This window comes from Pectinophora gossypiella, chromosome 4, assembly GCF_024362695.1.
Source record: "Pectinophora gossypiella chromosome 4, ilPecGoss1.1, whole genome shotgun sequence".
In the NCBI taxonomy this organism is placed as follows: domain Eukaryota; kingdom Metazoa; phylum Arthropoda; class Insecta; order Lepidoptera; family Gelechiidae; genus Pectinophora; species Pectinophora gossypiella.
This window is the reverse complement of record NC_065407.1, coordinates 10769873-10785863: the sequence shown is the minus strand read 5'-3', so window position 1 is coordinate 10785863 and position 15991 is coordinate 10769873. Positions and strand designations below refer to the sequence as shown.

General features: G+C 39.7%; 1 protein-coding gene across 2 annotated transcripts; it reads left to right on the top strand.

Annotated features, from left to right (window-relative positions):
• Window positions 1-14864, top strand: LOC126366031 (transcription factor SPT20 homolog). Of its 2 annotated transcripts, XM_050008914.1 has the most exons (18): window positions 1-190; window positions 285-527; window positions 903-1058; window positions 1381-1620; window positions 2049-2270; window positions 3122-3274; window positions 4163-4472; window positions 4822-4961; window positions 6316-6404; window positions 7287-7347; window positions 7999-8190; window positions 8705-8854; window positions 9474-9606; window positions 10291-10508; window positions 11090-11251; window positions 11936-12134; window positions 12957-13115; window positions 14190-14864. In XM_050008914.1, the coding sequence occupies exons 1-18, from the start codon at window positions 155-157 to the stop codon at window positions 14273-14275; spliced, it is 2949 nt and encodes a 982-aa protein (XP_049864871.1). In that variant the 5' UTR covers window positions 1-154; the 3' UTR covers window positions 14276-14864. The 2 variants fall into 2 exon arrangements, with proteins under 2 accessions (XP_049864871.1, XP_049864872.1); XM_050008915.1 differs by lacking the exon at window positions 12957-13115.
• The last annotated feature ends 1127 nt before the right edge of the window (window positions 14865-15991 follow it).

Sequence of the window (15991 nt, the reverse complement as noted above, 5' to 3'; positions counted from 1 at the left end):
CATGTTATTTTACTGTCATGCATTGTGAAACATAAATAAAACATATTAGTTTTTCTATAAATCATGACTTAATACTTAGGCCTAAACTGCTAATATGAAATAATATATTTGAAAATATAACTGCAACTTACATTTGTTTTAAATAAATGACATTATGGATGGTTTAATTCACGCGGCATTGGAAGCAGAGGTATTTCGCTATTTTCATAGATTTATCTTATTTATTTGTTACTAATACTAATTTAAGTGTCTTTATTTAACTATTTCGAAATTTTAATTTACAGGTAATTCTTAACCGGGCGAAGCATGTGAACACAAATTTATCACAATTTGACAGTGGTGTTCCAGACCATAAAATGACTTGGACCCATGATAAGATGCATCTTGCAGAGTCTGTTGACGAGTCTAGGATGAAGTTTCAGCGGAACTCATCTTCATCAAAGAGTATAGAAAAGTTTGACTTATTTAAAAAGCTTCATGAATTGTATAATGAGTTGAGCCAGGATGAAGCATCACAAGTCAACTATGTAAGTCTAGATTCCCGTGGTTATCTATTTATTTTACCTGTTCCGTAGCTATACAAAGCCTCATACATTTTTTAATAAATTATTTTATATATCTGATGTTAATAGCTCAAAGTTTATGCTTTACAGAATCTGTTACTTTTCATAGTATACTGCCCTTACATAATAAATAAAATATATAATATCTTTGAATATGTTTCTCTAGTATTTGTTGGATTAGTTACGCAAGTCCATTATATATTTATAAGAAAGTATGGAATAATCAGAATAGTGAAGTGCTAATGATATCGAAACTATTTCATATTTTGTTTTTACAGTATTATTGTTTTGTGATATGAATAAGTTAGGTTACTATATTGCCCTAATTTTATTTTACAGCAAGGGCTGAAGACAACGTCATATCTGTTAGAGAAGCTGTTGGCAACATACAATCTGAATACCTTGATAATAAACTTATATCCTGGGAATAAAGGATACTCCCTCTCACTTAAGGTTAATGGTAACACACAGTACATTCACCCACCTGATGGAAATGTGAGTATATATGCCTAGCTATATTTTAGAAATATAACTACAATTGAACATATTCAGATTTATAATTTTACTTACATTAAGTAGGTCACTGGAAATAATCTCCTTTATGAAAATAATATCAAAACAATGTATGCAATTATGATCATTACAAAAAGTTTAAGAGATTGTTCTATACAGTTTTTACATAAATTTAAAGTTTATTTTTAAAGTTCTCTAGCGATACATACACAAGAGTAAAGAGATGTAAAAAAATAGAGGCGCAATTTAGGTAATTTATTTTTGAATTTAACACTTCTGTATTAATCCAAGAGTAATTTTGTAGACGTCATCAAGTCAAGATGAGACATTAATAGAGACTCCACGGTGGCCATATGAAGAGGAAGAATTACTGAGTTACATAGACAATGAAGAACTACCAGTTGTACTACTAGACCTGTTGGAATCTGAGCACTCGTGCCTCTTCTACTCAGGCTGCATAATAGCACAAATACGGGATTACAGACAAGCGTACCCTAGCTTTTTGTGTGATACTCATCACGTCTTACTCAGGCCTACAAATCAGGTGAAATACTGTTCTTTAGTAAGAGTATCAGCATTAAAACCACTGTGTTACTTCGCAGAGTATTATTTTAGTGTTTTGTGTGTATGTGTGTATGTGTGTGTGTGTGTGTGTGTGTGTGTATTCCATAGATTTGGGTTTAAATGTAAACATGTTCCAGAACTCATCATGTCTCCAGGATTTATGTTTTCTAGTCCATCAAGCCATTTTATTTGCATATGAGTAATAATATAATAAAGTGTATTTTATTTTGTTATTTTGCTGCAACTAATGATTATTAGAGATTTCTTTATTTTGGCTTAATACCCATTCCATTGTTACATTATTTTTTCATAATTAAAATAAGTAAAAATATATATTTTTATTTTTGACCATTTTAGAAAGATTACTAGTCTATAATTTATTTTTGACTCGGTTTTACCTTATTGCAGAGTATAATAACAGACGCGATGTGCATCGGCGGGCGTTGCGGCTGGGCTGGTGAGGAGCGCGGGGCTCTGGAGGCGGTGGAGGCGGCGCTGGTGCATGCGGCCGCGCCGCCGCTGTGCCTCGACCCGCGCCCCGCCGTGGGTCTGCTGGCCGCCAGGCTCCACGCCGCGCCCAGACTCTTTAACACGCCGAGGATACGGAGACAGGCCAAGAAGTTTTCACAGGTATATTACACACACTAACACAGTCGGTTCGACCTATAAAGATATTATGGTTCACCACCTGTCACGTTGGTCTAACAGAAAGCTCGGTGAGGCGTGGGTGTTTAGTTCATCTTGTGATGGATGTACCTCTGACTACCCCATTGGTATATAGCGGTGAGCTTATGTTATAAAAGTGTAAATAATAATATGCTTATTTTTTGCCTCTGACTAGCCGTCGGGAATATAGTCGTGATCTTATATGTATTTTATTGTTCTGGACACGTTATAAAAACCAACAAAAGGATTGTATTTTTTTTAACTTGATGAACCATTATATGGGCGATGGGCTGATCGACATATCCAGCTAAGTACTTTGTATTGGTAGTTGGTAGCTGTATATGGCTATATTTATTATCGGTTGTAGCTTATCCTGCCCATCCTATCCGTTATCAGGGATAACGTGTCACGGGAATTTATTTATGTATAAGAATAATCCCCCCTTCCCCCATTATACGTTTACGTTTTTCACTGAGATAATTAAAAAAAAAATGTTGCCTGCATTTTTTAAACTAAATCAAAAACTCTTTATTTTACTGAGACTCAAAAAAGAAAAGTAAGATGATTCCGTGCTTCGGAAGGCACGTTAAGCCGTTGGTCCCGGCTATTAGCCGTATAAACACTTCCACCAACCCGCAGTGGAGCAGCGTGGTGGAGTATGCTCCATACCCCCTCCGGTTGATTGAGGGGAGGCCTGTGCCCAGCAGTGGGACATATATAGGCAGTTTATGTTATGTTACTGAGACTCCTTAGGTACTAGAAAGTAACTTTAATGTGTACACATACAACATTACAACTATATTGAAACCTTCCAGGTGGCTGTAAATAGAAAAAGGAAATTAGATCAATTCACACATTACCATGGTTTGGAATTGTTAGAGATAATACATCGACAGAGAGCGAAAAACAGTCGCCAGTCCGTTCCTCATACGCGGCTTACGTCCAAGTATCCTAAGAAGCCACCAGAGGTAAGTTATGCTGCAATACAGTAAGAAAATCTGTATCAAAGATTCTAAATAATTTCTTACACATAAACAGCATAAACCTGTATCCCCACAGAACACTTTCTAATATCTAAATAATAATAAAAACGTTTATTTCGGACAAACCACAAAAAAACAGAATATATTATTGTACATGTGTATACAGGGTGTTAGTGACATCGTAACGAAAACTTTGAGGGGTGATTGAGGCCATGATTCTGAGATGATATCAAGTGGAATTTTTCGTCGCAAAAGTATGGAATTGAAAATAATTAAAAAAAACACAAAATTTTTCAGGAATATTCAGACTGAAAATTCCACTTGATATCAACTCAGAATCATGGTCTGAACCATCCCCCTCAGTATTCGTTACGGTGTCACTAACACCCATACCTACTTGTATGGCTACCGTATGTACTTGTGTGGCGTGTAAGTGACATCGTAACGAAACCTGAGGGGGATGATTCAGCTGATTATTCTGAGTTAATATCAAGTAGAATTTTCCTTCGCAAAAGTATAGAATTGAAAATAATTAAAAAATAAATAAAAAAAAAACATGAATTTTGCGACGAAAAATTCCACTTCATATTAACTCAGAATCATGGTCTAAATCATCCCCCTGAGTATTCGTTACGATATTACTAACACCCTGTAAATGTATCTGTGTGTATCCCACTGATGTGTACAGGCTTCCCCTCAAACAAACGGAAACTCACACATAAAATAAATGACTGGAAAAGTCATATTTATAAGTAAAAACACATAATCTCATCTGATACTTTAAAAACTTGAGAAGTTGAAAATACAATAAATTTCAGTGTTATGAATAAATGTCATTACAAACTTGCAGCATAACCAATGCTTATTTTCCAGGTGTTCAAACCAATAGAGCCTCCCAAGATGGAGCCGTTACCTTTAGCTCTGCCTTCGGAGCCTAGCGGGCCGCTTCGCTTAGCTCGAGCGTATGAGCGGCCGCGGCCGACGCCCGACTGTCAACCCCAGTTGGTCGAAGAGTACATTCTAGAAACTGAGAAAACTTCCCCACACGCCGGGGCGGGGTTCTTTCATATAAAGTTGTCGATACTCCAAAGGCCGTCCGATCAAGAGTTTCTCGGAGAACTGTATGTGGACAGAGATCACGTTGAGGGGGAAAGGAACGGAGCGGCGTGTCGGTTTACATTAGGTATGGCTGGTTGTATTTTCGTTATTTAGTTTACAACAATTCAATTGAACACACGCCTTTCTTCTAAACATCTTGGATTAAGAAAATTTTATTATTTGACTTCCTAAGGCCGAGATTTTCAGACACATTAGAGTGGGGTCTGGATTTTAAAAGGACAAAAATAAATTCAAGACATCCAATTCACATCCAGTGTAAATCTAGTCCTATTTTACTGTATTTTGATATTCCATGACATAATATTTGTTTGTTTAATAAATGTTTTCCGTTAAAATTAGATATGTATTTATTTAGTAATCAGATTTTATCATTTATCTTGAACCTAGTACACGACCCATTTATTTGATGGCAGGTTCGAGGCTGCAAGCAAACAAATACATTCAGCAGTTCACGGAGATCTTCACAGAGGAAGGTCGAAAGTCGGTGCGGATAAAGCACATCGTCCCAGGACAACTGCCCAGGGTCTCATTCACTGGGGGGATGCGAGAAATGGTAAGGAATTTATTTCTTTTTTATATTATTACAAATAACATACATAGGCTGGTGTCGCGTTTTCGTACATTATTCGGTTCCAAGGTAATGGACCGCCATTGCCTTGGTACACACAGGCCCATCGGAATGTATAAGGATAGGTAAGCACAGAACAGTATTTACACTATTTTTCCGAATATGATTTCTTTTATACGATTTCTTTTTGGTGTAACTAATTGGGATTTATGAGCAAGAGCAAGAGAAGATCATAGTCAAATGAGATACATTTTACAATACGACAGATCCATGGAATTTGTATAGAAATACACACGTATGACGTCATCAATAAGCGGGATCAAATTTCGTACTCTTTATTATGTAATTCTTACTTTGCTGTTTTAAGACCTGAGTGGCGTCACTGTGTCAAAACAGGGGTGGCCAACTTTGAGCAAAATCGTCTGAGAGAACTAGACGAAAAGCGCCAAACGCGCAAGGATCGTCCCAAGCCCACCTATAGCTACACCTTCGACTCGGATAGACAGCTATTCTGCCTCCAATGTGACCGGGTTTTCAGAACGAAGTTTGGCTTTGCCAGTCACATTCGAGCGCACGAGAGAAGAGACTGAGGTCGCCGTTGTCGGATACGACAAGGAGGACTATATATATGTAATTCTTAATTTAAATTTGTAAATCAGTCAAACAGAAAAATGAGATTGAATTTTAATCATCTTAGGCTTAGCTTCTATTTCTAGACTAGCATTTTATAATTTATCTTTGACCCAGTTATCTATCCTTGGTTAACGGAAATGAACATGAAAGCAGTCTCGTCATACTCGCTGCAGTTGATCATTGAAAATAAACTTACACAAAAAAAAAGTAAACCCGTAAATTGTATTGAGTTTAGCTATTTTTAGCTATTTCTCTGTGCTCAGCCACTTACGCCGTTATTTATTATTATTACTCCTTTTGACATACCGGTAAGTGAGAAAGACGCGCGTCGATTTAATTTTATACCTTTATACCAAAGCCATAGAATAAGGAATACGCATAGAACGAACTCTCCGCTCCCCACTAGCGGCTGAGCTACGTTCACCCTTTGGTCTTAATTTAGTCTCAATCGTACGGGCGTCAGAAGTCACACACAAAGATGCGCGTGTACGATGACGTCAATGTGTAGTGTCTGTGTAAAACGAGGTGTTTTGTATGAAGTAATTAAAACACATAAACATTTTGTATGAAGTCTTTGGGATGTACCAGAGCGATAAAGCCCAGGTATGACGGTATGACTTTTGTGGGTCATTTTTGAGCCACAAGAATGCTTCCTGTTCCAAGAATGTTTATTTCCTTTCACCGTCTAGCCTATTTTGTTTTGCAGGGCCAACAGTTGTTACTTCAGCAGAGATCCGCAGCGGCCGCGGCCAGTAGCGCCACCGTACAAACACACGCTACCACCGTGCCTGTCGTGTAAGTATATCTACAGTAAACTGGCGCCAAGCTACGATGGCCGTTTGACATAAGAAAATACAGCAATTAGTTATAAATTACAGCTATTTACTCCTTTCACATCACCAGCCCATTAACGTCCCCACTGCTGGGGCACGGGCCTTCCCTATGGATGGATAGGGAGATCGGGCCTTAAACCACCACGCGGGCCCACTGCGGATTGGTGGTTATTAATGACTGCTAATGCAGCCGGGACCAACGGCTTTACGTGCCTTCCGAAGCACGGAGGAGCTCGAGATGAAAACTTTTTTTTTGTGGTCACCCATCCTATGACCGACCTTTGCGAAAGTTGCTTAACTTCAACAATCGCAGACCGAGCGCGTTTACCGCTGCGCCACCGAGCTCCTCATTTACTCCTTTAACGGAGCTTAATTAGTGCAAAACTTGATGAGCAGGACAAACGCCAAAACGTGCTTCATAGTAACCCGCTAATTTAATGTGCGTAAGTTTTTAGGAGATAATTTCCGAAAGTAAAAAACAATACAAACAAGGTTTGTGGCACTTGTCTATCCATCTTAGCGCGTAACACGTATATCGCGTGCGTTGCGATATAATTATGAACCAATGTTGTTAGCTAGAGCTACAGATAAAGCAATTGCCATTATAATATTGGGTCAATTATCAGTGAAGTTCAATGAGGCGTGGATGCTTATTTCATCACCCATGACTACTTCAATTGGGATATAGTCGTAAGCATATGTTTCATGTTAGGCATATATCAGATATACGTGCTGCATGCTGCGGGTACTGTTTTATTTTAGTAATCTGTGGCTTTATGTCCCGTTAGATTATATTTATTAGCATATCAGTAACGTGGTGTTAATTTATATTGTCTATTTACAGGACCACAGCTATTGCCGCCACTCCAAATACTCACACAAACGCGCGGCAGCTCCCTATACTGGTTGGTTATGTTTACAATGTTTTTTACTTTACAATGCTACTTTTTCATAAGATTCCTTCGCTTAAAAATAGTTTATGTAATAAGAGCAAGCCTGCGATCAGTTGTTTTTAAAATTTCATACGTTACCAATTACACATATTCCGCTACTTCTAGAATTCCTTCACTTGCATTCATAGATGTTGAACATTTTGTAGATTTTTTAAAGTCGAGGGTTGAGCGTTCGAATCGTTTGAATAGTGCACGCTTGCGCTCGTGCTCTATCATGTTTTTGTATGACGACATCCGTGGTTCAGCGGCTGAGCGTTGGGCTCAGAATCCGGAGCCACAAGTTCGAATCCCGTTGGGGACATATCACAAGAATCAGGTTATGAGCCTTGCCTAGGACAATACAATCTGATCACCCGAGTGTCCGAAAGTAAGATGATGATGAGTAAGAGACGTCAAGCCGTTGTTCTCGGTTAGGTACTACTTACTGATGTAAGTACGTAGTCGTTACATGAGTCAGAGGCCTTTGGCGGCTCAATGACAACCCTGACACCAGAGTTGATGAGTTTGGTAAACTGCCTCACAACCCACACGAGGGAAGATGTTCTTTTATCAAGGTGTTCCACTGTTCTCTTGTTACCATGCATACTAACTTATTTCTAATAGCAGGCACAACTACAACAAGTGGGCACAGTGGGCACGGTGACCGCAGTGGGCAACGTGGTCGGTAGTGTGGGCAGCGTGGGAAGCGTGGGCAGTGTGGGCAGCGTGGGCAGTGTGGGAAGCGTGGGCAGTGTGGGGTCGACCGACGGAGTGATGAAGCAACAGCCGTCTCCAACGCCAAGGTTGTCGCCACAGGTAAGAAATTTGCAAAGAACAGAGACAATATCCACTGGTATTGTAACCACGAGGGTAACGTGGTTGACAATGTGGGAAGCGTGGGGAGCATGGGAAGTGTAGGAAGCGTGGGGAGCGTCGCCACTGTGGGGTTGACCGACGGAGTGATCAAGCAATGTCCTACACCGAAGTTGTCGCCACAGATAAGAAAAAGAGGGCGTGATTGTAGTGGGCAATGTGGTCGGCAGCATGATAAGCATTAGTAGCGTGGAGTGTTCTAATGCAGCAGCAGAGCACTTAAGGCCACCCAACGCAAAGTATAACTCGCAAATGTTCTGGTTTTCGGTCCTTTATCCTTCCAATTCAAGAGCTGTTAGTTACGGGCCATTCAATTCCGAAAAATGACAGTGATTTATCCTTTTATTCAAACTACCTAGGTGGATCTGTTTCGTTAAAGCATTGTATTCGGAAAACGGTTTTTTTTTTAACAAATTGTAACAGTTATTCTTTAATTTTTGTACCGTGTTCTACCCAGGTGCACGACATTCACTCAACCCAGGCGTCAACCAACCAGCTGCTGGCCGCGCAGCTCACCAACCCGCCTCAACCGCTCAACCCGCAGAAGATGCAACCAGCCATCATACACATTCAGCACCCGCTCATGTCCACCGCTGGCACCTCCCAGGTATTAAATAATTATAAAATGATAAGCTCACAAGTATTCCCAATTTAAGGAGTTAGAAATACAGCCATCGCAAGATGCACTAAGTACTTGGGTTCTATTAGACCAACGTGATAGTGAACTGCTATGGGCGATAGCCAACTGTTTAGTTTAGTTAATTGGAGAATACATACATAAACTCACACCTATTTCCCATCGGGGTAAGCAGAGACTATGGAATTCCATCCTAGCACACTTCTCTTGCTTCCTCCACATTCATCAATCGTTTCATACACGCACGCCGGTTCAGAGTAGATCGTACTAAACCTTTTCTAAGGACATCTCCAACAATATATATTTGGAGAATTACATGCCTCAAAAAAGATCGTAAAGTGACTTCGACGAGATTCGAACTAGGGGGTTTTTAAGCCACGAGGAGGGTGTTAAACATTATTGTCCTTAACATCCGTCTTTTGTATGAAGAACCCTCAAAGGTCGAGGTACGGACATTCTGCTATTACAACTGTCCATTCGCGGCAGTTTGGAGCTTTTACTATTGTGATTTGATTTTTAAGGATAAGACGGTAAAAATTGTATGCACCCAGACTAAGTCGGGTCGAATCATTAATAATTCCCGTTGCAGGTACAAAACATTCAGTACACGACGACGTCGACGAGTCAACAGAAGACGGCGATCACCAAACCAAGAACAACGAACCCAGCAATAAGCGCTCTGGTCACTAGTCTTATGAATTCTGCACAGCAGTTCCAACAGGGTATGTAGACTGTGAGCTACGGTGGTAGCTGATGAATATGAAGTGGACTGTATAACTAAATGAAATGAAGGAATAACAGATACTTAGCTTTGAGAATTATTTAATATATTTTCACCAGTCACCAAAAAGCAAACGATAAGAAGTAAAAACAAAATCAACATACAAAACGTCAAAAAAGAATAAATATAAAAAACATAATAATATAAAAAGATTACAAAACCTACGAAGAGTTCGCAACATAGACAATATATTTCGTTACGTGGTTGTGACTCGACATAAGACATAACAATATAATACAAGTTCACGGCTATGTTCCAATTGGGGTAGTCAGAGGTACAACCATCGCAAGATGAACTAGATACCAGTCTCGCAGATCGCGCGTCGAGCTAACTGTGTTAGTAAAAACTTCACTTAAGATAAATTATCAACTCATTGGTGCAAGTCCGGTACTGGAGTTCCAACCCGCGCTCTCCGATTGCGAAGCAAGCCAGTGTACCACAGGTGACAAGGACTTCAGTGACAAATTATTACTTTAAAAAAAATCCCTTATATTATATATTTTTAATTTTTTTTGTTTTGTACACAGCTAGAAAGTAACGCAAAATGAGGCTGTTTTGCGATACTTTCTAGCTGTGTACAAAACTACTTTGTTTCTGGTATGTTATAATTGTACTTTTATTGCAGCGAGCCAAAACGCAGCGAAAGCGGTAGCGACAACAGCGAGCAGTAACGCGACGATACTGAACCTGTTGAACAGCGCGCCGGCTGCGATGACGCACGTGACGTCGACGGCAGACAACACGCTAGACGCGCACAAGCTGCTCGGGCGCACCGTGTCCATCGCCGGCGCGCGGCTCATCACCACCACCGCCTCGCACACCATGCCCACCTTCACGCAGCAGGTCAGAGTAAGACATAACAGGAGAATCTTTCATTTCTTCATTCATCTTCTTAAATCGCTCATTCGTTCTCTTTGGTTTAACGATCTTTACCTGATAATGCCGCATGTCGTAAAATCCGACATCCTTTCTAACATAACGGACATTAGGTTAGTTTCCAACTAGTCAAATCAGTTACTTTTTACTAAACGTCAAAACCCAAAATGACTATGGAAATTATATGAAAAAGCAACCTGTGACGTCATAGAAAAACGTGGCACAATGTCGCACTTATTATTACATTTTTCGTTATCAAAGTTTATTAATTAAAAAGTTAAATAGAAAAAGGGTAAAGATTTTTGTCACCTTTAGATCTGTCTTTATTTAGTAATAAGAATTTCATAATTTATCTTTGACCTAAGAAACTACCCAATGGTTATGGGTGACAGGCTGAGCCGTTATCACCGTTAGGATCATCATATCCATCTTAGGACTTCGTATCGACGATGGCTGCAAGTCTTTGATTACTTGTGGCTCTGCCTACCCCATTAGGGATTACAGGCGTGACTTTATGTATGTATGTAATATAATCAATTTATGCACAGGTAATGACGGGCTACACGCGCGACGCGGAGTCGACGAACGTATCAAGCAGCGAGAGTGCGCTGTTAGAGCGGCTGATAGGACAGGAGTCGTCAGTGCCAGCTACGCAGACGCAGCCGCCACAGCCGCAACAAGCTCAACCGCAGCCCGTCTGCCATCTACAGGTACGTACATAACATGAGTTCACGACGATATTCCCAATAGGCTAGTTTCCAACTAGTCATAATCACGTTTCCCATCGAACGTTGCCTGGAAGAGTTCGTTTTAAGCTATAAGGCTGCCATCTTCCACTTAAGTACTTTCTTATAAAAGTCCACAAAAATTAAACATTCAAGTTCACGATTTGATCACACATTATCTACCTACATTGACCTACATTAAAATTTCAGGTATAATTAGCTAAATGTATGAGGCAATCTTGGTTTCCTGGAGTCCAAGCGGACCCTTACTAACCTAATTTAAGCGGTTATTACATTACCCTCTCCACCCAGAGCGATGCGTCAAGGTAACATCGAGATTGGTAAAATCGACGCTGTTACACTAGCTCGGAATCGTGGTTACCATGGTTACTCTCCACTAACTCGCTTGAGATCGTGGTTACCATGGTTACGCCCCACCGATTTGCTATTAGATTACACGATCTGATCGGCAAACTCGTCACCTTGACGCATCTAGCCAGGTGGACAGGGCAATGTAATAACTGCTTTAACCTAACCTGAAGATATGACATATCCGTTTCTTTTTTTCTTTCACTTTGTCCACGTACATAAAAGTTTTCGAACAGTTTGAACTCTTCTTCTGGAGTAAGTAAAACAAGCAATCCGTAGTCACATGTTTCCAATTCCCAGGGTCTCAGCCTGACGTCGCTTCAAGGCCTGCAAGGAATCCAGGGTCTCCAAAACGTGCAAGTGCAGATCCCGGGTTTGTCCGCGCCTATATCCTTGTCACTGAATGTGTCAGGCGCGCCGAGCGGGCTTCTTGTGTCTGTACCTCCGACCACGTCGGTGGTACTGACGAACCAACCGTCTGTCCTATCATTGCCTATTGGTAAGTGTTTACTTGCTATGCGATTTTGACTCTCAATGTGTTTGGGGTTTTGGGTGTAAGGATTTTAAGTTCCGGAAGTGTGTGTTTGAATTAACGGTTTGCTACTAATATTATTACTATCATAAATGTAAGGGATTTTGTTATCAGCGAGCTTCCTCACGCGAAAAAAAGTGATTATTTGAGTAACTAGATATTATACTTTTTACTAATAACTATGGATAAGTTTTCTTCGAAAATGGTGAAACGTCTAATACTGACAACCCTTATATTAAAATGACATATCTTTGTGATATCCGATCGCACTGTGAGGAAGGTCCTTTACTTCTTAAAGCATTTATAATCAAGGTTAAGTTTTTACGCTCTTCTATCAATTATCTTGCTGTAGTTGTTCTTCTCTATATTATATCAAGTATCATACTTCACCTTAGCTTACTTTCACTTGCATTGCATCCATCTTTTTTCTATTTATATAATAGGGTAGTTTCCTACTAGTCAAATGAATTAATTTTTACTAAACGCCCAAATACACTATGTAATTTGTATGAAATAGCAACCTGTGACGCCATAGAAAAACTTAACAAAATATCGCACTTATTATTATTTTTTCCTTTATTAAAATTCATAAATAGGTTAAATAGAAAAGGATCTTTTTTTGGTAAACAGAATTTGATAATTTATCTTTGACCTAGGAAGCTACCTCAGGTACTTACATCATAATCACAAGCGTCGAAACCATTACTCCATTGGCGTGCGAGTGGGGTGTAATGATAAGTTAATAGCGTGCGAGTGGTAGTGTGTGACTAACGGCGTGTTGTGGTGCAGCGCAGCTGATGTCGGGCGGCGTGAAGGGCGGCGTGCGCGGCGGCAGCGTGCAGGTGGTGCGCGCGCGCGCGCCGCGCCCCGCGCCGCGCGCCCCGCACCCGCGCGCGCACGCGCACCCGCACCCGCACCCGCCCGCCATACAGCCCGCCAGCGCCGCCGGTACGTACTCCTTGCCCACCAGCACACACTCATGTGCCGTACCCGGGAATGTTGCCAATGGGAATTATTATTATTGCGTATGGCAGGCAAAAATAAAATATCCTGCGTGGATCATATATCCAAGCTCTCCTAACCAAGTCTCTGCCGCATCCGTCACACAATGCAATCACATATGGTTTGATCTGGGTGGCCACATTCACAGTATGGCGACTCCTCAGTATGGCCAATAGGAATAATGTTCCTGTCGGAAAAACTCTTTAATAGTAAGGACATTGGCAGCTTTTCTTTCAAATTGTTCTTTCTTGTACTCTGAGGATCAGAGTATCTGCCTAAAGGCTACTTAATAAAGCTCTTTTTACATAACTTGTGCCTTTATTGTGCGCTTTTTATTTGAACGGCACATCACTGATCCGGGTCATTAACCTCGTTACGTCCACGTGCGCTCGCACCATAATCAAAAAATAAAGGAAATAATTCGTGTAAAAATGAATTAGGGAATGGGAATGAGTAGGGAATGGTGTGGTGATGAAGGTTTTGTGAGACTGTCCTTTGTTTGGCAAGGACATTACAGGCTCAATTACCTGGTTGTCCGAAAAAGTAAGATGATTCCATGCTTCGGAAACCACATTAAGCCGTTGGTCCTGGGCAGTAACCAAAATGCCTCCACCAACCCGCACTGGAGCAGCGTGGTGGAGTATGCTCCATACCACCCTCCGGTTGATTGAGGGGTGGCCTGTAACCCGCAGTGAGACGTATATATGCTGTTAATGTTATATATAATTATGTTATGTCTAATGTTTTAGTTTAATTTAGAAAAATGTTCTGCTATAATAGAAGATAGTGTTGTTGAAATGGCTGTGATGTTATATTTGTGTATGTATTATATCCTTCCACTGATAACTATTAATTTTAATACAGACGCTGAATTTTTTATTCTAATTGTTTTTTTTTTTCATTATTTATGTAGGCACGTACTTACATACGTGAAGCTACGCCCGTTAACCCCACTGGGACGGGCAGTCATAAGTCGTACAATAAACAATATTTAATTAGCAATTATCAATTTCGTTCCAGGGACCGCTCAGTTCATAACCCAAGCGCAGGCGCAAGCGCTGAACGCGCAGCAAGTGCGCCGGAAATCCAACACCGACAGCTCGTAGTGAGTGCCGCAACGCTAGCCACTGCCGTCTTAGCATAATGTGTACATAGTCGCGTATATACTAGATGAATTAAAATAACGGCCGTCTCGCAATGGCCATAGCAAATAATGAGGGACTTTCCAATCGACGTCCCCAACCACACGATAGATGGCGTTGTTCACTTTTAACGTGATAATTACCTATTTTCTCATTGCCGGGGTACATAATTATTCAAAAATGTAATGTCATGGCAGAAGCATAATAAAACTGATTGTTGCTTGATATTTGGATCACATTATGCATGTTGCTACCTATATTGCTACTCTTTATTTTGGTCAGTATAATAATGGGTTGAAGTTGTAATTGTACCTTGGTGTTATAAAAAGAGTCATCATTTATACCCAAAAACAAAGATAAAAGATCCATATGTCTGTTATACATGAATTCAGAAGTAAAAACTTAACAACGCCATCTATCGTGTTTTTGGGGAACGTCGATTGGAAAGTGCCTCATTGTGATCCCACGACATATACGATATTTTTGTTCAGCCCAAGTCGCATAGACTGAAAAAAAATCTATTAATATTTATGTAATCGCAGCAACTTTATCTTAACATCGACCTGGGATAGACATTTAGGAGTCGCCGTCGCCGGACACGGCTTGGATGATGATGATGATGATGATCTTAACATAATCCAAATCATACAATATCCTTTATTTATTTTAACACGTTTTAATCAATAATGATCTTCAGTTTTAATCATGTGTCTCACGGATTTTCCTTTATCATATTATATTCGTTTGACATACGTACCTTAATCATGTATTGCTATTATTGAAAGTCACAAATTATTGTATTTACGTATACAATTTTAATTTTACAGCGACTATTGACATTGGATCATGACATGTGATGTGAAATGTGACGGAATTCAGAAGATTATAAATAAAAAAAACTAAGTTTAGAATGTTTATTACCGATACGTAATTTTATCGCTAACGAAGATTTTATTTGTTGTTGGTCTCGTTGAAAGGTGACAAATGTAAATATAAATGTTATAGGAGGAGGTTCAGGTCGATAAGGTTTGAAATATAAGACATAATAAGTTGGTTTAAGTCCCACCTTTAGTGGCACGTAAAATTAATGAGTAATTGGTACTTAACCGTTTGATTTTGATTAACATAATGGAATGCAGACTCTCTGTACTTTACATTCTAAGCTTCACTAAATCAGTATTAGTAGAAAACATTGTCGTTGTGAAATCATTCTAACCTATGCTTATGAATTTTCTTTTGTTAAAGTACAAGTTTGTCCAGGATTGAGTTAGGTAAGTGTAAATATGTTCAGGATCGTGTAAGCATCACAGATTTTTTTTGTGATTGGTGTAAGTAGTGACTTGAAGTTTGCGTTGAATGAATTTTATTTGAAGCTGGAATAGATTCTGTCGAAGCGTATGTATAATAATGAAATAGAAAAGCCCTGCCACCCGATTCTAGTATTTGATGAATTTACCGCTTGAATTCTCGAACTGTTCGAATGTACTGTTGTAAATACTCATAATTAGCGTGCAACATGTGTAGATATTCGATTCTAATGAAATATTAAATGATTTTTACATCGATATTATGCGGAACGAAATTAATGTAATTTATTTGACTGTTTCTTTTAATCAAAAGATACTTTAAACGTAAAATTTTACTCAAACTAGTGGCGCTTACATGGGCCGGGCGCGGGGA